At 44.2% G+C, this 25,780-nt stretch overlaps 1 protein-coding gene across 1 annotated transcript in view; it reads left to right on the forward strand.

Moving 5' to 3' along the window:
* Positions 1-25,780, forward strand: part of LOC121877930 (uncharacterized protein DDB_G0271670-like) — a 91,089-nt gene that overhangs the window by 45,749 nt on the left and 19,560 nt on the right. The window contains exon 3 of the mRNA XM_042383892.1: positions 23,382-23,443. Coding sequence (XP_042239826.1) covers positions 23,384-23,443 — 60 coding nt within the window. The 5' untranslated portion in view covers positions 23,382-23,383. The remainder of the gene's footprint in view (positions 1-23,381; positions 23,444-25,780) is intronic.

The raw sequence follows: 25,780 nt of genomic DNA on the forward strand, positions 1-25,780 counted from the left end.
GGGATTTTGGTCTGATTTATTTTGGCGGAGATTTTTTTGTTCAAATTTGCTGGGGTTTTTGTCCGATTTATTATTTTGATGGTGGGATTTTGTCCATTATTGTATTTTGGCGGTGAGATATTTTCCCAGCATTACATTTTGATGGGGAGGTTTTGTCCAGTAAAGCGTCTGTCCGGTGGTATTTGGTCCCAGCGCGAGTTACGAGACGTTCACTTAGGCGTCACTCACTTAAGTACCACTCACTCAAGCGCCACTCACACCAACACTCACTCACAAATTCGACGAGTCAATGTGTTTAAAGGTGAGGCTAGACCATGACTAAACTATCCTGCTGTACCTGTTAGGAGTCTATCATGCTGTAACTGTATCATCTATATCCTGGGCTAAAAAAATGTCAGCCTTTCATGGTAAAAAATGTCAGCCTTCCTTAGCAAAAAAGTCAGCACTGGAAACACAGGAACCAAACACAATATTGTAGTCCAAATAATTTTTCTTAATTACTGAAGAAAGTACATGAAACGCGACATCCTGTGTAGCTTAAAGAACGAAGGATTCTGTGCCGCTTTGATCCACCTGTTGAAAGTGGATGTATTGTGGCTGAGGAGTTCTGTCTGTCTGTGTGGATGAATGGATGTTTGGTGGGTGAATGGTTGTATTGGGCTGTGGAGTTTGTCTGTGTGGATGAATGGATGCTTTGGTGGGTGAATGGATTGTATTGGCGGGAGTTTTATTTGGTGTGGATGAATGGATGTCTTGGTGGATGAATGAATGTCTTGGTGGATGAATGAATGTCTTGGTGGGTGAATGGGTGTCTGTCTGTCTCTCTAGTGTGAAGAATGATCCCAGGCTTAGGTCAAGGTCACATCAACCCCTTAAGGAAAGATATTCATGATCCGCGTCTATTCCCTAATTAAAATGCTACAAAGGCCCTCTATCCCTTGATTACATGATCCACAACTCATATACTTATTTATGCGTTAATTCCTCCTGTTATTAAAGCAGTATCTTCTCCCCCTCCCCACAACAGTCTGTTATTCTGTTTATTGGTTAGTTCATCAGGTGACCACAGGAGGGGGAGGGCAGCACTAGTCAGTGGGTCTGAGAAAAAAAAATTGACCGGGGGGAAAATTTAGCGTCCAAGAAGTTATGGATGGAAATTAAATAAGCGATGCTTCTATGTGATTTAAATAGATGAAAATTGATTTAGAGATATTTTCCCTAACGTTACATATTGATGGAATATATTTAACATAGATGGAGATACAGTTAGAATTTAGTTATATAAAATGGTCTTAATTGTAGTATATAAAGGGATTTCATTTTGGGATTTAAAGCGACTCTTAGGGAGGTTTTTAGCGAGTGTTTGTGTGTTGTTTTTAGTGAGTTGTGTCAAGTTGGGATATATGGGGATTTTACGCGAGTTTTAGGGAGGTATTTTAACGATTTTATGTGAGATTTATCCCAGCGTCGTAATATCCCGAGAATATCCATGTTTGTATCCCAACATGTCCAGCAACATGAGACAGTTTTATGGTGAGGACGCTGCCCCTGCTGCCCGTCCCATCTTCTCTCTTTACTGATTTAGATTCTCGTAATACCCTGTGTTACCTGAGTTTGTTGACCCAGCTCTAACCTCTCTGACCTGACAGCCTGCCTCACCTGACATAATGCTGACCTGACACGGCCTGACCTAACCTGACTGCATGACCTGACTCACCTGACAACATGATGCCTAACACTCATCTGACCTGACATGACCTGAGCCTAACCTGACATAACATGATGTAACCTGCCTCACCTTTGGTCTAATATAACTTAAACTGACACTAACCTTCATAACACCAAAGTTAGGTTAGGTCAGATTGGTTAGGGAGCAGTCAGAAGTTAGTGTTTATTGCTGCGTATTGTTGCAGTTTATTAGGTGTATTGCAGTGCATTGTTCCATATTGCAGGAGTTTATTACGCTTGTGGTCAATAAAGTTATGTGTTTGTCAGGTGGACTGGGAGTAACTCTTTGTCCTTTGTTTTGTTTATATGACTTGACGGTTTGTAAAAGGGTTATGATTGGCTGGGGTGTTAGTCAGGTGGGTGATGCTTTGGTAGAGGGGCTGTGATTGGCTGGGGTGTTAGTCAGTTGGTGATGCTTTAGTAGAGGGGCTCTGATTGGCTGGGGTTATTAGTCGGGTTGATGCCTTAGTAGAGGGCTGTGATTGGCTGGGTCAGTGATGGGTGGTGATGCTTTGGTAGAGGGCTGTGATTGGCTGGGGTGTTAGTCAGGTGGGTGATGGTTTAGTAGAGGTATGGTGTTAGTTAGGTGGGTGATGCTTTGGTAGAGGGCTGTGATTGGCGGGGTGTTAGTCAGGTGGGTGATGCTTTAGTAGAGGGGCTGTGATTGGCTGGGGGTGTTAGTCAGTTGGGTGATGCCTTAGTGGGGGCTGTGATTGGCTGGGGTGTTAGTCAGGTGGGTGATGCTTTGGTAGAGGGGTTGTGATTGGCTGGGGGTGTTAGTCAGGTGGGTGATGCTTTGGTAGGAGGGCCTTGATTGGCTTGAGTTACCTGTGATGCTTTTATATGAAGGCTGTGATTGGCTGGGGAGTCAGTCTATTGGGAGACTGTGACTGACTGACTTTGAAGGGAGTCAGTCAATCAGTTAGACTCTTTGCCACCCTACCAGTCAACCAGTAACCAATCAGGCCACCAATTAAACACTATATCTATCAGCCAGTCAGTCAACCAATCACCTTACCTATCAGCCAGTCAGTCAACCAATCACCTTACCTATCAGTCAGTCAACCAATCACCTTACCTATCAGTCAGTCAACAGTCAGTTCACCAGATAACTACTCTACCATTCAATTAAGCTGACAACCAATTATTCCTCCTGCCTTCTCGTGGTACCTGGTCCAATGGTTCTCCGGTCCAGTGGTTCCTACTTCCACTGGTACAATGGTATAGTGATGTCTTGGCCCTTTGGTCCATTTGTCCTTTGTTTCATTGGTCCATTGGTGAAGTAGTTCATTGGTTCAGTGGTCCATTGGTGAAGTAGTTCATTGGTTCAGTGGTCCATTGGTGAATTGGTTATTGGTTCAGTGGTCCAATGGTGAAGTAGTTTATTGGTTCAGTGGTCCATTGGTGAAGTAGTTTATTGGTTCAGTGGTCCATTGGTGAAGTAGTTTATTGGTTCAGTGGTCCATTGGTGAAGTAGTTCATTGGTTCAGTGGTCCATTGGTGAAGTAGTTCATTGGTTCATTGGTCCATTGGTGAAGTAGTTCATTGGTTCAGTGGTCCATTGGTGGTTCATTGGGTCACTAGCCTTCTGGTCCAGTGGTTCTATTCGTCCTCTGATCCATTTGTTCACTGGTCCAATACTCCATTTGGGAGGCGCGAAGTGATGGAAGGACTTGAAGACATGAATACAAACAAGGAGGGTGTGTGTGTGTGTGTGTGTGTGTGTGTGTGTGTGTGGTGTGTATCTCTCTCCCCTCTCTCTCTCTCTCTCTCTCTCTCTCTCTCAAAACATTACATAAAGGTGAAAATTGAAACCATTACGGCAGGTGTTATGGATGGTAGTGTTAAACCTCACCTCTCTACCAGTTAACCCCAAATTTTTCCTTACCATTTACCTCATGATCTACGCTACGACCCCGAATTACACCAGGAGGGTTAAGGGGAGGGTAGGGTGGGGGGTGGGATAAAAGGGAAAGGGAGGATAAGGATGAGGAGAATGAGTGGGGTAGAGTGAGGAATAAAGGGTGAAGGGTGGAGGATAGGGTGAGGAGGAGGATAGGGGTTGGGGGAGGTGAGGTAAAGTTGGGACACCTGTTAACACACACACACCTGTTGTAATTCGTAACCCATATATTTTCAGCCTTCTGTGCCAGCTCTTTCAATAAACCGTTAATTATTATTATTTATTACACACACACACACACACACACACACACACACACACTACTATTTTCACACCAATAACAATAAATTAAACACCCCAAAATCTCACGCACTTTCTTATTTGTTTAATTAAAGTCTTTTCAACTCGTCTCGTCACCCAGGTACAAAAAGCTTCTACACTGCAGACCACAACCTCAGATTCCTGCCAAACAATATACCACTAATTACAAAAACACCTGAAACCAATTGTAAACTTCTACAAACTCAAACCTCAGACTTTGCAGATGGGTTGTGGTGGTAGGGGGTAGTGGTGGTAGGGGGTGAGTGGTGGTAGGGGGGCGAGTGGTGGTGGTAGGGGGGACTGTGGTAGGGTGATGTTGAAATTCTAATGAGTTATCCATTCTTTGGGAAGTAATCCGTTTTCATTACTATTTTTACAGTGGGACGAGATGAGTTGGGTTTGTCATATGAAGAGACTGAGCAGTGGTGTGTGTTGCTGTTGTTGTTATTATTATTATTATTATCATTTTACGTTGAGTTTAGTTAAGTGTGTGTTTAATTATAGTAGAAGATAAAGTTTTATAACAAAAATTAAAGTTCAGACAAAAATAAGACGATTTTTTTTATGAAACTTTTCTCTCGTTTCACCTATAACAGAAATACGGTTATGGGTACAATGTGTGTGTGTGTGTGTGTGTGTGTGTGTGTGTGTGTGTGTGTGTGACGTAAACAGTCATACAGACACCCTCTCTCTCCTGCCTTCTTGCCATTCACGTCCACCAATTCAATTTTCTCTAAATGAACTCGCAACTAAATTTGACGTCGCCAAAGTTTGCTTCCTTGCATTACTTTGGCGCGGATATTACATTTTGGCGAAGGTTTTCATAATTTGAAGGAACTTTGATATAATTTGGCGTATTTTTTATAACTTTTTATAATAACAGGTTTTTCTTACTTTGGGCGATTTTTCATTAGTTTTTAAAATTTTATATAATTTCGATGTATAATCTTAGTAATTTCATATAATTTGGTTAATTATTTATATTTTAATATATTTTTCCTTATGTGAGTAATGATTAAATACCCAAATGCTATCTGAGGAGTTAGGTTAGGTTAGGTTAAATTAGATTTGATTAACTTTAGGTTGGGTTAAGTTAGGCAAGATTAGGTTAGGTTAACTATAGGGTGGTTAATTTTACCATGATATAACCTGGAGTTTTATCATCAAGGGGACTTACGATTATACGTTCGGACTATATTTAATACTTTACTTTAGTACTTTTCAATATTTATACTTTTTATCTTTTACTGCTAATTTGTGGTATTTTTTACACTATTTTGATATTTTTATATATTTTTTACAGTATTTTGGTATTTTTATACTTTTTTAGGTATTTTTTACACTTTATTTGGGTATTTTTATAAGTTTTTAGGCATTTTGATATTTTTGTATTTTTTAGCCTTTGGTGAGGATGAATGGACCTGAAGTGCTTGGCAGTGAATCAGCGTCTTGGTAAATCGTTGAAGGAAATTGTAGTGTCTTGTGGGAGAGTGTGAGTGAGTGGGAATGTGAGTGTCGGTGAGTGGGAATGTGAGTGTGGGTGAGTGGGAATGTGAGTGGGTGAGGCAAGTGTGTGTGTGTGTGTGTGTGAGACTCCAAGTCGGTTTCACAACAACACGTCATAAACTTTAATTTCCTCAACATATATCAGAAAAAGGTCACCGTCTTTCACCACTACTACCACCATCCATTACCACCACCACCACCACTACTACCTACTACCACCTATTACCACCACCATCCATTACCACCACTACCACCACTACTACTATCCTCCTCTACCACCACAGTTTAAGTTATAAGAATATTTGTCCATTGTTTCAAGACCCACCTAACCTAACCTATCCTATCCTAACAACCTATCCTAACCTACCCACGGAGACAGCAGCTCACACGACTCAACAGTGTCCCTGCAAACTCATTTAAGAATTAAATTAACATAGAGGTAACATAAAGCAGAAATTAATTTAACCTTTTAAAACTGTGTTCCTTCTCAGCCAAGTTTAAATAACGTAATATCGTCTCACATCTTGCTGTAGTCTTTTAAACTTTTCTAAAATATATATTAACACATTTAATTAATCTCGGTATTTCCTCTTTAAGATTAAATAAAAAAAATATATAAATATTTTTAACTTAGTTCATAAATCTTAATATACTTTTTCCAATATTTTGAGTAATGTTTATTTTGACACTTGACAACAAACTCTTTCTGTAGAAATTATTGGGTTTAGTTGTTATTCACGTCACTACATAAATTTAGTCATGTTCTGTTTACTGAAAAATTAATCTGAAAAACATTATTATTTTACTAAACATTTATTGTAGAGGCAAGAGATGAGGGTTTAATATCTTATTCGGGGATAAAAACATTAAGGAATTTTTATTAGTGTTTATTGTACGACACGACCAGCAGCCGGCCTCACGCACTACCTCTCATGCTGACGCCTCCCACGACGCCACTACGACCAGCAGCCGGCCTCACACACTACCTCTCATGCTGACGCCCTCCCCGACGACCACTGACCAGCAGCGGCCACACACTACCCTCATGCTGACGCCCTCCCGACGACCACTACGACCAGCAGCCGGCCTCCACACTACCTCTCATGCTGACGCCCTCCCACGACGACCACTACGACCAGCAGCCGGCCCTCACACACCACCTCTCATGCTGACGCCCTCCCCGACGACCACTACACACCAGCCGGCCTCCAAACTACCTCCTGCTGACGCCCTCCTCACATGACCAGCAGCCAGCCTCACAAACTACCTCTCCAGCTCCTTCCCCACATGACCAGCAGCCAGCCCTCTAAACTACCTCTCATGCTCCGCCCTCCCCACATGACCAGCAGCCAGCCTCACAAACTACCTCTCATGCTGACGCCCTCCCCACATGACCAGCAGCCGGCCTCACACACTACCTCTCATGCTGACGCCCTCCCCACATGACCAGCAGCCGGCCCTCCAAACTACCTCTCATGCTGACGCCCTCCCACATGACCAGCAGCCGGCCTCACACACTACCTCTCATGCTGACGCCCTCCCATGACCAGCAGCCGGCCTCACAACTACCTCTCATGCTGACGCCCTCCCACATGACCAGCAGCCGGCCTCACACACTACCTCTCATGCTGACGCCCTCCCACATGACCAGCAGCCGGCCCCACACACTACCTCATGCTCACGCCCTCCCACATGACCAGCAGCCGGCCTCACACACTACCTCCTCATGCTGACGCCCCTCCCCACATGACCAGCAGCCGGCCTCACAAACCACCTCTCATGCTGACGCCCTCCCACACTGACCAGCAGCCGGCCTCACACACTACCTCTCATGCTGACGCCCTCCCACTGACCAGCAGCCGGCCTCAAACTACCTCTCATGCTGACGCCCTCCCACATGACCAGCAGCCGGCCTCCACACTACCTCTCATGCTGACGCCCTCCCACTGACCAGCAGCCGGCCTCACAACTACCCTCATGCTCACGCCCTCCCCACATGACCAGCAGCCGGCCTCACACACTACCTCTCATGCTGACGCCCTCCCCACATGACCAGCAGCCGGCCTCACAAACTACCTCTCATGCTGACGCCCTCCCCACATGACCAGCAGCCGGCCTCACTACCTCTCATGCTGACGCCCTCCCATGACCAGCAGCCGGCCTCACAAACTACCTCTCATGCTCACCCCTCCCCACATGACCAGCAGCCGGCCTCACACACTACCCTCATGCTGACGCCCTCCCACATGACCAGCAGCCAGCCTCACAAACTACCTCTCATGTCACGCCCTCCCACATGACCAGCAGCCGGCCTCACACACTACCCTCATGCTGACGCCCTCCCACATGACCAGCAGCCGGCCTCACACACTACCTCTCATGCTGACGCCCTCCAAGTTGTTTATTTCTGTGAGCTGTGTGTAAGAGGTGTACTGCAGGCGATCTCTACACGTACCAGCAGTGATAGCAGTGCTTAATATGTAGAGTTAGAGTTCATTAAGGTGTGTGTGTGTGTGTGTGTGTGTGTGTGTGTGTGTGTGTTGTTTGAACTCTCCTCTCCTCCCCACCTGCTCCTCCTCTTCCTCCTCTGCTTTTTCCTCCTCGCTTTTTCTCCTCCTCCTACCCCCCTCCCCCACGTCTTCCCTCCCCTCCCCCGTCTTCCCTCCTCCCCCTCACTTTTACCACACACACACACACACACACACACACACACACAGACACACACACACACACACACACTTGCCTCCTCAGAATCAACACAACAGCAGAACCATTGGCCCTGTTTAGCCGTTCTTTGAGTCGCGGGATTTATTCAGAAGCCAATTTTCAACGTGGTGGCGATTTGCATGTTAATTTGACCCAATTTACATAGAGAGTGGCGGTAAAATTAACAGCAGGTGATGAGTATTAGTAGTTTTGTCACTATGGGTCCGTTGCCATACTGATCAATAACGATTCGTGGTTTACTTTAATAGGATTGTTATTTATAAATCACATCAATCAGTCTTCCTCCACAAATAATGTAATTAAGAGTAAAACCTCCACTAATTACTATATTGGTAACCACGCCCACCAACATGACCACCCATGCCACACACACACATTGAAACAAACATACACAAACACGGTGCATAAACTATGAAACACATGCACAAATAAACTAACTCACGCCCACCCCCACCCATCCATCCACTACCCACCCATCACACACCCCACCCACCCACCCATCCACACCCACCCCACCCACCCACCCATCCACACACCACCCACCCATCCCTCACCCACCCATCCTCACCCACCCATCCCTCACCCACCCACCCATCCACCCACCCACTTTACAAAACCAAGATAAAATCATTGACTTAGGCGAATATAAAGCCCGAAGTTCATTAGTGACTGGCAGGACTCATTCACATTCAGTAATATTCCCGGCTTCCTCGACCTTGTGTTTACCTCAATGGCTGAGTTGAGCTGCAGAAATAATTAATGGCGGTATAGAGAAAGTTCTTTACCTTTCTAAACTGTGTAAATTTAACGTGGAGATTGGGATAGTTAGTGTGTGTGTGTGTGTGTACGTTTCTTTGTGTGTGTGTGTACGTTTTCCATTGTTTTGTGTGTGTGTACGTTTTTCTTTGTTGGTGTTTGTGTGTGTGAACGTTTTCTTTGTGTGTGTGTGTTCTTTGTTAGTTTGGTTTGTGTGTGTGTGTGTGTTGAGACACGCTAATAACTGGACCTGGACTCAAATTAGTCTTAATTTTATTTTACTATAATCAGCCCTAACCTAATCTAGTTTTATTTATGTGTGACAGGTGTAGGATGGCGTGGGCAGGTGTGTGACAGGTGTGAGTAAGGTGTGTGACAGGTATAGACAGTATGTGACACGTATAGATCGGTGTGTGACGTTGTGACAGGTGTAGATGGGTGTATGACAGGTGTAGACGTGTGTGACAGGTATAGACAGGTGTGTGACAGGTGTAGGTACAACAGTTCACCTTCAAGAAGCAAGACGCGTAAAATGTAAATCTTGAGGACTTGGGTTCACTGATCTTGACTGATTTCGGAAAATATATCGTTGCCAGACCCAGATATTGTGGTGTGGTGGTGTGGTGTAGAGTGGTGGTGAGGTAATGTTGTGGGGGTGTTATAGTGGTGTGGTGTAGGGTGTGAATGTGGTATGGTAAGTTATGGTGGTATTGTGTGATGGTAAGTTATGGTGGTATTGGTGATGTTATTTTGGGGGCGGGATGTTATATATAGTGGGGGGTGGTTAGCATACGTGAGGTAGTTAGGTGTGTTCATGCATCTCAGTTATGGGGAAAATTCAGGGGACGAGCTTATGTGAATCTCTGCTCGTTCACCTGGAATATCATTATGCTCTGGTGGCCAGTAACCCAAGCTCTGGTGGTCAAGAGGATTTTTTTTCCGTGAGTGCAGTGTTTTGTACCCGGGTTCAGTATTTTTGTACCCGGGTTCGGTATTTTAATCTCTGGGTTCAGTGTTTTCGTCGGTTTATATATTCTACCGGGTTCTATTGTCCCAGGTTCATATTTTCGTCTCTGGGTTCAGTGTTTTCGTCCCCGGGTTTAATATATTCGTACCCGGGTTCAGTGTTTATTTTCCCTGGTTCAATATCACATTCTACCGAGTGAAAACAAATCAAACGAAAAAACTAAATTTGACTCCGATTTGGAATCTGGATTTAAATCTGGCCTCAGGTTGAATTCACAAGGATTAAGGAAAAAAAATCGATTTACTGTGAAAAACGGACGTGAATTTGCATAGGAAAGGTGACGCTGATGAACTGTTATTGAACTGTGTAGGAAAATTTGCATTGCTTGAGAGCTTAAATTTGCCTTAGTGAGATATGTAGGTAAGGGAGAAGAGGGGGTGAGGGGGAAGGAAGGTGAGGTGTAAGGGGGATCAGGGGGTGGGGGTGAGGGAGGGAAGGTGAGGTGTAAGGGGGATCAGGGGGTGGGGGGATGGGATCAGGGGAGCAGAGTTGGGAAGGGAAGTTGTTATTGTTGTTGCTGTTATTGTTGTTATTGTTGTTGCTGTTATTGTTATTATCATCAGGGCGTTAACTAGCTCACAGGATAGATAATTACCCCACAACTACCACGGTCCGGAAGTTAGTTTAACACTTAAGGGAGAGTTTAATAACACTTAACCCCTCGTGTGATAACCTGCCGTGTTATCTTGGTTATCATGGCGGTATAGATAACCTTGTGGGCGGTAGATAGCCAGAGATAGCGCTTACACTCGAGCAGTAACTCAGCATTCACACTCAAGCAGTAACTCAAGCTAGCATTCACACGCAAGTCGTAAGTTAACACAGGCGGTGGAAAGTCGAAGAGAATAGTTAGTTTTTTATGTTATTTTGGGAACTGGGAGAGGGAGAGGGATGCTGGGAGAGGGAGTGAGAGGGATGCTGGGAGAGGGTAGGGATGCTGGGAGAGGGGGAGTTAGTTGTGTGGTGTAAAATATTGCCTCTTATGAACTGGTGTTATCAGTAAAGAGGTCCTCCTTACCAGCTTAATATATAGACCCATCTCTCTAATGTTCCCTGTGTGTGTGTGTGTGTGTGTGTGTGTGTGTGTGTGTATGTATGTATGTATGTGTGTGTGTGTGTGTGTATGTGGCCTTTCCATTAAGAGATAGGTTAAAGTAGGTTAGACTAGGTTAGGTTAGATTAAGGATAGGTTTGGTTAGACTAGAGGTTAGATTACGTTAGATTAGACTAGGTTAGGTTAAGTTAGATCAGGTTAGAGTGGACTAGGTTAGGCTAGACTAGGTTAGGTTAGGCTAGGCTATGTTAGGTTAGGCAAGACTAGGTTAGGTTAGGCTAGGCTATGTTAGGTTAGGTTAGGCTAGGCTATGTTAGGTTAGGCAAGACTAGGTTAGGTTAGGCTAGGCTATGTTAGGTTAGGCAAGACTAGGTTAGGTTAGGCTAGGCTAGGCTATGTTAGGTTAGGCAAGACTAGGTTAGGTTAGGCTAGGCTAGGCTAGGTTAGGATTAGGTTAGGCTAGACTAGGTTAGGCTAGGCTATGTTAGGGGCTGGTAAGCTTCGTGACACCAATACATAAGCTCCGGTGATTGAGTATCTCGGGTTCATTGACTCTAACCTCTCACACACACACACACCACACACACACACACACACACTCTGTCCGGGAATGTCACGCCTTGTTCAGTATACGGTAGCCGAGGCGGGTGTTAGCAAGTTATGGTGATTGTATTATTAGATTATAGTCGTTTTTAGTATTTTTAGTTATTATTTTTACTATTGTCGTTTTTAGTGTTATGGGGGTCAGTTTTGGTGTCGTTTTTATTATCTTAGTTATTATTTTTATTATCATTGATGTTAATATTGTTTTTCTTCTGTTAATGTTATTATTAATATCATCATCATCATCATCATCATCGGTCAGTTTGAAATGTCAGATGAGGTCGTTATGTTCTGTAAATGGGGGGTGAGTTCTGGGATATATCGCGTGTTCGACCTTAAATTCCGGGCAGTCAGTCATCACCTCCCTGCGTCCAGCTTATTTTATCATTCATGTAGTAACTTGTATTCATGGCAGTATAAACCTGTCTTAGGAGGAGAGTTAATCATTTACTCTAATTTATTCTTGATGTTATACTGTAGATGTAATGGGGTTAGGTTAGGTTTGATTAGGTAAGGTTAGGTTAGGTTAAGTGTTTTGTTTTCACTGTTCACTAAATGTTCAAAACTCGCTGCAGTGACTTGTGATGAACAGAAGCAGGGAAGAGATATTGGCAGCAAGGTGGGGCCCCGGCTCTCACCTCCCTCTCCACCCGCGCCACACAATACATAGTCTCGAGTGCCTCTCTTACTGCCATAGACTTACACGCCAGATTGACTCCTAGGTGGGAAGAGGGTGTCGTTGGGCCGTCTCAAGGAGGTTAGTTTGGTGTCTATGACTTTTGAGGGGGTCGTTTGAAGGGGCGAGGTGATGGGGTCTTTTTTTGAATGGGCTGATGGGGACGGTTTGAAGGGGTCGTCTTGATGGGGACGATTTGAAGGGGTCGTCTTGATGGGGATGGTTTGGAGGGGTCGTCTTGATGGGGACGGTTTGAAGGGGTCGTCTTGATGGGGACGATTTGAAGGGGTCGTCTTGATGGTGAAGGTGTGGCTTTGGGGAGGCTGGAATCCACGTTTAATTCATTTATTTTATGTAGTAGTAGTAGTAATGGCAGCAGTAGTAATGGCAGCAGTAGTAGTAATGGTAGTAGTAGTAGTAATGGCAGTAGTAGTAGTAATAGTAGTGTTTTTAATATTCTAAAGCCGCTGGCCTCAACTTCTGCACCTCTTGTACAAAAGGAAACAGTGAAATATTTTGTCTTTTTGCCACGATAATTCTACCACCCCCCACTCTACGATAACTACCACCCCGCCCACTCTAAGATAACCGGTCATTTTGGGCGTCTGGCATCAGTGAGGAGGCCGGGGCGTGGGTGAGTTGGTGCAGTTGAAGGTTTTAGAGTGAACGTTGAGGATGGATGAGAGGAAAAAAAATGGTGTAAAAAAGACAACAGTTCCGGGAAAGTTTGGGGAAGGAAGGAGCTTGAGATGGGTGAGAGGGAAGGAGGAGGGCAGGAGGGTGAGGGAAGGAGGGAGCTTGAGGAGGGAGGGAGGGATGAGAAAGGGGGTGGGGAGGAAGGGTTAGAGGAAGAAGAGATAGGGGTGGAGAGAAAAGGAAAAAGGATAGAGGAAGGCGGTAGAGAGGAATGAAGGGAGGTAGAGAGGAAGGAAGGGAGGAGAGGAGAGAAAGGGAGGCGAGAAGAGGAAGAAGGGGGAGGAGAGAGTATTTCATTGCATTAGGCCAACACAGTATCTCTAGTTTCTCGTTTTCTGCTGCCGTCCACCTGAACACTGACAACCAATTAACTGTATATTCTCACCAAATTATCCAGGAATAATGTGTGTGTGTGTTGTGTTGTGTAGTGTGTGTGTGTGTGTGTGTGTGTGTGTGTGTGTGTGTGTGTGTGTGTGTGTGTGTATTTTGACGTCAAAGGAACCTTTTTTTATAATTTATTCGAAAAGTTGCAAGAAAATTGCTATTTTTGGGAGGTATTTTTTCTTCGAATATTTTGAAATTTTCGCTATCACTATTTCAAGGCTTACACACACACACACCACAGTTCCTATATTCAGTAGCTTATTCGCATGCAGAACAGACAGACAGACAATCAGGCAGATGACACAGACAGATAGACAGGCAGGCAAATGACAGACAGACACAGACTCACACACAGACAGACAGACAGACAGGCAGACAGGCACAGACAAACACTCAGCACGTTAAGCAATATATATATCCCACTCCGGCTTGAAAGTTCTGACAGAGCTTAAAAATACCATGAACAATATGGCCGCCACTCACTCACCCGGGTATATTTCGGCAGGGACGTGTTCACAATAGCGAGCAACATCCCCAAGGCAGGGCTGGTGCTTGGACAAAAACACCCCTGGACAAAATTCTACCGGGGAAATTTACTAATGGGACAAAAGTTTATTGGACAAAATGCCAGACACAAATAGATATTGGTATATAAAGAGATACACTACACTACACTACACTACACTACACTACACTACACTACACTCAGAAATTCACCTCACATGTAAAATATTCAACACACACACACACACACACACACACACACACACACACACACTAAATTTACTCCCACAAAACATCACCAATTTTCCCAAACTCGTAAACCACTAAAATAAAAATTGCCTCAAGCGTGTCTCTAACCACCTTGTTAACCCTGCCACAAATAAATGACCCTCATATGGCAACAAGCGAGGGGTGGGAGAGGGCGTCATTATCGTTCGCTCTAGTTGATAATTTGTGAAACTCTGTCTGGTCGTGAAACACTTGGCTACTCCCCAACACATTAAATGAATTACTAAATACCGACTCTATTCATACAGGGAGAATTATTTTACCTCTTTCCCGGTTAATTATCCCCCCCCCGAGTTGCCTGGCTCGGTGAGAGATGGTGACGAGGGTGAATGATTTTTGGGTTTGTGTACCAGGACGTGACTGAGTGGTTATAGTGATGGTGTCTTGTTTTAAGGGTCACTAGTTCGATCCCCAGGCACTCTTCCGTCTCTAACCTTTTTGTAGTCTGTCAGTTTTTAGTCAGCTGGTTTTTTAATCTTCTCGTCAGCTGATTAATATTGATGCCGTAACCCAACACGTGACATCAGCTGATTGTTGTTGTTGTGATGACGTAGTTCTGGAAAGCGCGGGAAATCTCTGGTCTTGTTCCCTCAGCTCTTATTTCAGACCACGGCGACCATCTTGGCTTCATCTGGGTGATGAGTGAATTCAATTAAGATTACTCGCGTATTTCACCAATTTTCCCGCCAGAGTGGCTACGTTGTGGCGGCTACATTATTTATAAGTGAAATATATAATAGCCTCCCTGGTGTTCAGTTTACGGGCGTTCTTAACTTTTCACGTCCGTTAATGAGTGTTTGTGTTACTCTCTAGTTAATTACATAGTTTGGTGATCTTGGTGACTATGAGACGTGTGTTTGGTGACCCTGGTGACTGTGAGACGTGTGTTTGGTGATCCTGGTGACTATGAGACGTGTGTTTGGTGACCCTGGTGACTGTGAGACGTGTGTTTGGTGACCCTGGTGACTGTGGGACGTGTGTTTGGTGACCCTGGTGACTGTGAGACGTGTTTGGTGATCTTGGTGACTATGAGACGTGTGTTTGGTGACCCTGGTGACTGTAGAGTGTGTTTGGTGATCTTGGTGACTATGAGACGTGTGTTTGGTGACTGGGACGTGAGACAGTGAAAATAAAGTCATTATAGCCAAATTTTTCCGAGTTGAGAGATGGAAAGACACTAATTGTTTATATACTGAAGAATTATGGCCAGACCTTGAAGTCATTAACCAAGGACTATAACAGTTCAGGTTAGGTTCAGGTCAGGGTCAGGTCAGGTTAGGTTAGGTTGGGTTAGGTCCAGGTCAGGTCAGGTCAGGTTAGGTTAGGTTAAGTTAGGTTAGGTTATCTGGTACTTTGAGAGGATCATGTAAACAAAATCTCACAAGCGTTGGAGTAGGGAGGGGAGTGGGAGGAGAGAATGGAAGAGAGGGTAGAGTAAAGGAGAAGAGAGGAAGTCAGAGGGGGGGACTAAGGGAGAAGAGAAAAAAAACAGAAGAGGGGAGAGGACGAAAGGAGAGGAGAGGGAAGGTAAAGAGGTGAAGGGGAACAGGAAAGAAATGAAAAGGGAACGTCAAGGGTGGTGGGAAAGGGCAGTTGTGGGGAGGTCAGAGAGGGGAGAAGGGGAGGTTAGAGAGGAGAGGAAAGGGGAGACAAGAGTGAGGGGAGAGAGGAATGTGGAGAAGGAGAGACTAGTGAGAGCTTGTGATAAAGAGATAAGATGATTGGCTAGGATCAGAGGTTAAGGTTTCGTCCAATAAGGAACTAGGGACATTCACCCTCTCCTTGACGGTGTTTACTTGACATACTGACGGAGATGACCACGATGGAATGACCAAGACCTGAGGATTTGGGAACATCCAATTAAGAGGATTTTAGGGAGGCGTAGAGGGGGATTTGTTGTTGTTATAGTGTGTGTGTGTGTGTGTGTGTGTGTGTGTGTGTGTGTGTGTGTGTGTGTGTGTGTGTCTATGTGTAGGGAGGGTGTCTGTGTGTGTAGGGAGGGTGTCTATGTTATGTGGAGGGTGTCTATGTGTGTAGAGGTGTGTGTGCGTGTCTGTGTGTGTGGAGGTGTCAACGAGTCTTACTGACCTTGAGAAAATTTAATATATAAAAATGAGGGGTTTTGTCAAGGAAGGGTTGTTCTAGGGGTTTGTCCAAGGGAAGGGTTGTTCTAGCGGGGTTTTGTCCAAGGGAAGGGTTGTTCTAGCGGGGTTTTGTCCGGCACCCAACTTCACTATAATTTGGTGGCTTGTGATCGCCTAATTTAATTGGATATTAATTAGCTTCTCATTTACCCTAATTATGATGACTAATTTCGCCTGAGTTGAAAATTGAAATCGTCTTAATATTAAAAATTTAAATCCCTAAAAAACCTGATTGGATGAGTACCTTAAAAAACCCGGTTCATTGGCTTCAGTTTTAAAATCGTTGGCGCTGATTGGCGGAATGTTGAAGACCGTTAGATATCCAATAATGCCCGGGGCTCGTTGATTGGCTGGGTGTCTATCAGCGAGATCTGGTTGGCTGTTTTTGCCGCCAAGTTGCTCAAGTTTATTACCAATCAACGTGCTTACTACTGCTGCCCCCTTGACTGACTTTATTATCCTTCTTACTGTGGAGAAGGATGGAGGTAGAATGGTGGAAGGAAGGAAGGAACAATGGTGGAAGGAAGGGGAGGGTAGAATGATGGAAGGAAGGGGAGGGTAGAATGATGGAAGAAGGGAGGGTAGAATGATGGAAGGAAGGCAGAGGTAGAATAATGGAAGGAAGGAGGTAGAATGATGGAAGGGAAATAGGAGGTAGGTTGAATGATGGGAAGGAAATAGGAGGTAGGTTGAATGATGGAAGGAAATAGGAGGTAGAATAATGGATGATAGGAAGATTTCTCTTAATATATCCATCTAGCCATTATTTCTCCACTCACCCACCACCCACCCACCATCCACCCCACCCCCACCCACCCCACCCCATCCATCCACCCACACCCACCCACCCACCCACCACCCACCCACCACCACCCACCCACCCACCCACCCACCCACCACCCACCACCCACCCACCCACCCACCCACCCACCCACCCACAACTCAGCTCAGCCAGAACACAAGTGGTTGCCGACCTTCACACAGTACTAAATTCTTTTGCCTTGATTACATTTTCAATACTGTGTTGGCGACTCAGTTGAATAATAATGTATGTATGTATGTATATATGTATGTATGTATGGATGTATGTATGTATGTATGTATGTATGTATGTATGTATGTATGTATGGATGTATGTATGTATGATGTATGTATGTATGTATGTATGTATATGTATGGATGTATGTATGTATGTATGTATGTATGTATGGATGTATGTATGTATGTATGTAGTTATCTGAGAGGTCTTGAGTTAGTCATTTATAGGTATAGTTGAGGTGATGACTGTATGGTGGTGATGACTGTATGGTGGTGATGACTGTATGGTGATGACTGTATGGTGGTGATGACTGTGTGGTGGTGATGACTGTATGGTGGTGATGACTGTATGGTGGTGATGACTGTATGGTGGTGATGACTGTATGATGGTGATGACTGTATGATGGTCATAATAATAACAACACTATTAAAACTACACACACACACACACACACACACACACACACACACACACACACACACACACACACAGAAGGAGTAAAGTTCTATATACAAGGCACAAAATTATATCTCCTTCACTTACCATAATTATTTACATATCGTCGAGATGAACCTGATGAAACGTGTTGAGTGAGCCGGTCTTAGTGTGTCGTCAGAGGTAAACAAAGTTGGGTCTGGGTGTATGAGCTTATCTTATTGTCTAAGTTGGTAGAGTGTTTGTTGACGTGGCTCTCTCTCTCTCTCTCTCTCTCTCTCTCTCTCTCTCTCTCTCTCTCTCTCCTCCTCCCCTCTCTCTCTCTCTCGTGACTCCCGAAGCCGAAGGTCATCAAATAAAACTAAAAATGCTGGTAATTAGTGGAGCAGACTTTGTGCTTGTAGACCCTGTGAGTGAGTGTGTTTTTGTACTTGAAGCAAATGCACTTGGGGAGTTAACACAGGAGGTGAGTAGGGAGAGAGTGAGGGAGAAGGGGGAGGATGAATAGATTCTTTGGGGAGAGGAGACAACTGAGATGGATGGTGGAGGGAGGTCTTAGGGGTTGAGGGAGGGAGGAATTTGTAGGAGTTCTTGGAGGAGAAGTAATTGAGGAGGGAGGAGTGTAGGAGTTCTTGGGACCTGATATTGGGAGGAGTAGCCAAACATTAATCAGGTCTTTAGGTCCTTATCGATGACCTGGAGGAGTTTAACGGATTTGTCAGGTCCCAGGTTCCATTTAGGGTGACCTGAAGGGGGAAAAGAAGTAACAGGTATTCAGGTTCTACAGGTCCTCCTCGAAGGGTGACCTGGGAGAGGGATAAATCGTCTTAAGGGTGACCTCACTCTAACAATTTTCCACCCTTGACCAGTTTAGAGAGCTGGAAGGATTTTGCTCAGCTCTGGAAATCCGATCTTAGGAGAGAGAGGTGTGGGGAATGGTGGGAGGCAGTAAAAGAAGGGAATGGAGGGAGGAAGGGGGCAGGAAGTGGCAGTAATGGCTGGAGGGAGAGATACAGGAAAGGAGTTTTGGAGAAATATGGGAGGTAATGCGTATGTATGTGTATGTATGTATGAATGTATGTATGTATGTATGTATGTATATGTATACCATTATATATGTAGGTCTCAGGTCGTATGTGTGTGTGTGTGTGCAGTTCCCGAGCACCCCAAGAGGCCAGATCCGTGACCCAGAATAAATTATCACAGCAGAGAATATTTTCCCCGGCAACAGATGGAGATTTGGCTTCCATATTTTTTATACATTTATTATTATTATTATTATTATTATTATTATTATTATTATTATTATTGTTGTTGTTGTTATTATTGTTATTATAGTTTAGTAATTGACTTAGTTAATTTTTATTACGAAACTACACACACACACACACACACACACACACACACACACACACACACACACACACACACACATAAATATAAAATGTAAATAAACAACATAAAAGGCTGGAGCATAAAGGCCAAAATAGTTGGATTACTGTATGTTTGGTGTTATCAGCTGAGTACAGGTGTGTGTGTGTGTGTGTGTCTGTGGTGTGAGTTGTAAGGTTCACACACACACACACACACACACACACACACACACACACACACACACACACACACACACACACCATAAAACATTTCCTGAGTGAGAGAGAATCGGTGTTTGGAATCTGTTCATGACAGCCTGACACCCGAGCCACAAATATTCCACCGATCAGAGGAAAAATGTTTGTGTTGCTGCCGGACCAGAGCCTCACCTCACCTTACCTCACCTCACCTCACACCTCACCCCACCTCCCACCCCTCACCTACCTTACCTTACCTTACCTTACCTGTTTCCCTTTTGATATTTATACCTTTTCCCCGTAACCCTACCAACCCTAACCTAACTCACTAATTTCCACCACAAAAAAACTACATCAATAATCTCGACACAGAAGCCATTTGTTGCGTTGTTTAGGGTCAATTGGAGCCATAAATTATGTAGTTTGCTTGTTAATCACACCATTTGTCCTAATTAATGCCCATTTTGATGACATGGTGCCTATCAGTCTGTGTGTCTGTCAATCAGTATGTATGTATGTATGTAGTCTAGTTGTGTGTGTAGCTTGTATGTTTACCTGTGTGTGTGTGTGTGTTTAGCTGTTTGTGAGTGTGTAGATCTTTGTTTGGTTTGCCTGTGTGTGTGTGTGTGTTCGTCTACAGTATGTGCACCACCTCCTCCTCTCCATCTCACTCTTCCTTCTCCTCCTTCAAACTCCTTCCTCTCTCTCCTCCCCTACCTCCTCAGTCTCCCCTCCTCTCTCCCCTCCCCCCTCTCCCCTTCTCCTCCCCTTCATTCTTAACCCTCTCTTCCCATCCCCCACCCTTCTCCCTTCCTCCCCCACTCCCCCCTCCCCCACCCCCTCCCCCTCCCCTCCCCCCTCCCCTCCCCCCCTCCCCACTCCCCCCACTCCCCTCCCTCCCTCCCCTCCCCCTCCCCCCCTCCCCTCCCCCTCCCCTTTCCCCTCCCCACTCCCCCTCTCCTTGGGTTCGTTTCATATTCTGTTTGTGTGTCAGGTAGTGTCCTCTCTCACCCTCGTCTCCTTATCTTTAATTCACAAGGTTCCTCAGATGACGTATGACTGCTGTATGTCTCAACCTAACCTAACCCTTTCTAACCTAACTTAACCTAATCTAACCTGACCTTATCTATTCAACCTAATTTAATCTAGCATAATTTAACCTAATCTTATATATTCAACCTAGTTTAATGACCTATCCTATCCTATCCTATCCTATCCTAACCTAACCGGCCTGGTTTCTCTGGTCAGGATATCCGGCTTTAAGGTTCTTCAAAGTAGCTTCTGAGATCCGTAAATTTGATGAGAAAATTTGGGGGAGAAAAGGGGTGGGAGAAGGGGGAGGTTGAAGGAATTTCTTCTTCTCACTCCTCCTCCTCCTCCTCCTCCTCCCTCCTCCCTCCCTCCCCTCCCCCCCTCCTCCCCAGTTTAAGAGATAAAACCCACGTCTTGTGTGTTATTAAATCAGAGACTCGCTCCACTCCGGGTCAGGCATCTGGGTTAGGTTAGGTGAGGGATATTTGTGTTAGTGTTGTCCTGGTGGTCGATGATGATGATGATGATGATGATAATAATAGTAATAATGATAATAATGATAGTAATAATAAAATACTACTACTATTCCTACTACTACTACTACTACTTCTACTACTACTAATAATAAGAGCAATGTAACAATAATACTCATAATAAAATAATAATAATATACTAAAATAAAATAATGATGAGTATAATAACAAAATATTACTTACAAAAAACATATAAATAAAACGTCAAGAATATAATCAAGGCTCATTATACATCTGGCTGTGCAGGTGTGCCGTCCAAAGTATCGTACCACAGGTGTGTCATACATCTGGCTGTGCAGGTGTGCCGTCCAAAGTATCGTACCACAGGTGTGTCATTATACATCTGGCTGTGCAGGTGTGCCGTCCAAAGTATCGTACCACAGGTGTGTCATTATACATCTGGCTGTGCAGGTGTGCCGTCCAAAGTATCGTACCACAGGTGTGTCATTATACATCTGGCTGTGCAGGTGTGCCGTCCAAAGTATCGTACCACAGTTGTGTCTTCAAGCCGGTGTGAGGACGTCTCGAATTTCCTCATTTTAGTTATGGTGCCCAGATGGTGGTGACAATGGCGCCTGGTTTTCATTGAGACTCGAGTGTAATTAAATATGGAGTTAAATTAAGGGAAGATTTAACGTAAGTGTAATGTGTTTTCGGAGTTTAGTTACGTAGTTAAGATAGTGAATATTTCTCGTAATTATTGTCTGATTTTATGGTGTGAAAATGAACTTCCTATGATCACGTGAAGATTAGACACCCCGGCTTATTTCACCGTCAGGTTAGCCATCCTAATGCTAACCTAACCTCGCTGTACCCAGGTCGTGGTGTCCTCATGTCGTGGTGTACCCAGGTCGTGGTGTCCTCATGTCGTGGTGTACCCAGGTCGTGTACCCAGGTCGTGATGTACCCAGGTCGTGATGTACCCAGGTCGTAGTGTACTCAGGTCGTGATGTACCCAGGTTCGTCATGTACCCAGGTCGTGGTGTACCCAGGTCGTGGTGTACTCAGGTCGTGATGTACCCAGGTCGTAGTGTACTCAGGTCGTGATGTACCCAGGTCGTAGTGTACTCAGGTCGTGATGTACCCAGGTTCGTCATGTACTCAGGTCGTGAACTCTGTTAGTGAACCCAGAAGTTTTCCTAAGTGGTGTACTCAAGTATGTGCTGGAGTTATAGATGGTGACTTGTTCAAGGGACTGTAAACACAAACATCAAGGGACTGTAAACACAAACATCAAGAGACTGTAAACACAAACATCAAGGGACTGTAAACACAAACATCAAGGGTCTGTAAACAACAAACATCAAGGGACTGTAAACACAAACATCAAGGGACTGTAAACACAAACATCAAGGGACTGTAAACACAAACATCAAGGGACTGTAAACACAAACATCAAGGGACTGTAAACACAAACATCAAGGGACTGTAAACACAAACATCAAGGGACTGTAAACACAAACATCAAGGGACTGTAAACACAAACATCAAGGGACTGTAAACACAAACATCAAGGGACTGTAAACACAAACATCAAGAGACTGTAAACACAAACATCAAGGGACTGTAAACACAAAACATCAAGGGACCAAACACAAAAATAAGGGACTGTAAACACAAAACATCAAGGATCAAACACAAACATCAAGGACTGTAAACACACAAACATCAAGGGACTGTAAACACAAACATCAAGGGACTGTAAACAAAAACATCAAGGACTCTGTAAACACAAAACATCAAGGACTGTAAACACAAACATCAAGGACTGTAAACACAAAACATCAAGGGACTGTAAACACAAACATCAAGGACTAAACACAAACATCAAGGGACTGTAACAAACATCAAGGGACTGTAAACACAAAATTATCAAGGGACTGTAAACACAAAACATCAAGGGACTGTAAAACACAAACATCAAGGGACTGTAAACACAAACATCAAGGGACTGTAAACACAAACATCAAGGGACTGTAAACACAAACATCAAGGGACTGTAAACACAAACATCAAGGGACTGTAAACACAAACATCAAGAGACTGTAAACACAAACATCAAGAGACTGTAAACACAAACATCAAGGGTCTGTAAACAAACACACTAAGTGTATGAGGGGAGAGGAAGGGGGTGTGAGAAATGGTGGATGGGGGGGGATGTACAATATTGGAGTACTTCAAGCTTATCATGTACATTAGGAGCACTTCAAACTTACCATGTACATTAGGAGTACTTCAAGCTTATGTACATTAGGAGCACTTCAAGCTTGCCATGTACATTAGGAGTACTTCAAGCTTATGTATATTAGGAGTATTTCAAGCTTATGTACATTAGGAGTATTTCAAGCTTACCATGTACATTAGGAGTACTTCAAGCTTATGTACATTAGGAGTATTTTAAGCTTACCATGTACAACACAGGTGTATTGGAGTAAGGTGATGTACTGTTCACAGGGATGGTGTTGTACACGGGAGGACAGCGAGGTCGACCGGCGGGGCAGGCGGTAGTAACTGAGGTAAGTACCGTCTACTGTCTTCAGGTACAGTCACTCAAACAACTATCTGTCTACAGTACAGTCACTCAACGAACTCCTCTCCTCAGTATCAGTCACTCAACAAACTCCTCTCCTCAGTATCAGTCACTCAAACAACTATCTGTCTACAGTACAGTCACTCAACAAACTCCTCTCCTCAGTATCAGTCACTCAAACAACTATCTGTCTACAGTACAGTCACTCAACAAACTCCTCTCCTCAGTATCAGTCACTCAAACAACTATCTGTCTACAGTACAGTCACTCAACAAACTCCTCTCCTCAGTACAGTCCACTCAAACAACTATCTGTCTACAGTACAGTCACTCAACAACTCTCTCAGCATCAGTCACTCAAGAGTACAGTCACTCAAACAACTATCTGTCTACAGTACAGTCACTCAAACAACTATCTGTCTACAGTACAGTCACTCAAGCAACTATCTGTCTACAGTACAGTCACTCAAACAACGCTATCTGTCTACAGTACAGTCACTCAAACAACTATCTGTCTACAGTACAGTCCACTCAAACAACTATCTGTCTACGAGTATCAGTCACTCAAACAACTATCTGTCTACAGTACAGTCACTCAACAAACTCCTCTCCTCAGTATCAGTCACTCAAACAACTATCTGTCTACAGTACAGTCACTCAACAAACTCCTCTCCTCAGTACAGTCACTCAAACAACTATCTGTACTCGGGGTGATCGATGAATCCCACAATGAACACTACGTCTCCTGTTGTCTCAGTATGGTTGCCAAAATCCTTCGTCCATTGTGTCATATTTTTTCAACACAATTTTGTATCGATAATTTTTAAGTGACTGTACGATGCTCTTATGTTGGCGCACATGTACGTTTATTCTGATGTTTGTGTACGTGTTTGGGTGTAGGAATGAGTGTACATGTACGTATATCGCTGTGTACTATGTCAATACTTAGAACATAGTGGAAGATGTGTGCAATATTTGACTTGTGATTCCTAAGAGTGTTTTATTATTAGTCATTTTGCCCTAAGGTTAATATTTTCACGTAGTTGCAGACATTTTCACGTAATTACAGACATTTTCACGTAATTACAGGCATTTTCACGTAATTTCAGACATTTTCACGTAATTACAGACATTTCACGTAATTACAGACATTTTCACGTAATTAGACATTTTTCACGTAACATGCGAGATATTTTCGTAAGAGATAAAGTTAGCTTGGAGTTGGTGAGTTTGTTACAACTGGTGATAAATGCCTCAGCCTTGGAGGGTAAATGGCTGGCTGGGCCTTTTAATAAGAACTCTTGTGATTTAATAGATGGTTAATATCTCTTATAAAGGTGGCGAGAGAGTGGATGGGGATGAGCCCTTGTTGTTCGTCTTCCTGTGTGTGTGTGTGTGTGTGTGTGTGTGTGTGTGTGTGTGTGTGTGTGTGTGTGATTCAATACCCATCTTCCACCTCTCTCTCTCTCTCTCTCTCTCTCTCGGTCAAGAGGTCGCCACCAATGAACTAATGAGGAGGCATCATCTTGAGTTTAATGACCTCCGCCACTCCTGGCCTCTCTACCTCCTCTTAGCCAGGTGTGTGAAAGGTGGTAGGTGTAGAGGGTTTCAGGTATGTGAGGAAAGGCAGGTGTAGAAGGTGTTTATAAGAGATTCAGGTATGGAAGACAGGTTTGTGATATAGAAGCTTTAGAGAGACCGTTCTAGTCAGCTTTAAAGACAGACGAATCCGTAAGCTTAAACTGTTCTAGCTGGCGGGTAATGACAGAAATGGTTGACTGTGTGTGTGTGTGTGTGTGTGTGTGTGTGTGTGTGTGTGTCATGTGTGTGTGTGTGTGTGTGTGTTGTGTGTGTGTGTGTGTGTGTGTGTGTGTGTGTGTGTGTGTATTGTGCCTCGTTCTCGGATAGTGATGATGAGGGAGGGTGCGTGTATCCAAGTTAACAAAGGAGGAGGAAGAATGGTCGTTTATATTCCTGATGGAGTTTGAATGAGTCGTTCACATCTAAAGAACACAGTGTGAACGAGAGGGGTGAGGGAGGAGGGAGGAGGTGGGGAGGAAGAGGGGAGGAGGAGAGGTGAGGGAGCGACACTTGACCCACATTTTCCTAATAATAATAACTAGACAGGGCCGTCATGTGTGAAATTGATATCATTGTGTAAACAGTGTTACCATGACAACAAAGATCTCTCTCTCTCTCTCTCTCTCTCTCTCTCTCTCTCTCTCTCTCTCTCTCTCTCTCTCTCTCTCTCTCTCTCTCTCTCTCTCTCTCTCTCTCTCTCTCTCTCTCTCTCTCCTCCCCACCTCCCCACTCCCCCACTCCCC

This window comes from Homarus americanus, unplaced genomic scaffold (genome assembly GCF_018991925.1).
Source record: "Homarus americanus isolate GMGI-L3 unplaced genomic scaffold, GMGI_Hamer_2.0 scaffold30620, whole genome shotgun sequence".
Classification (NCBI taxonomy): Eukaryota; Metazoa; Arthropoda; class Malacostraca; order Decapoda; family Nephropidae; genus Homarus; species Homarus americanus.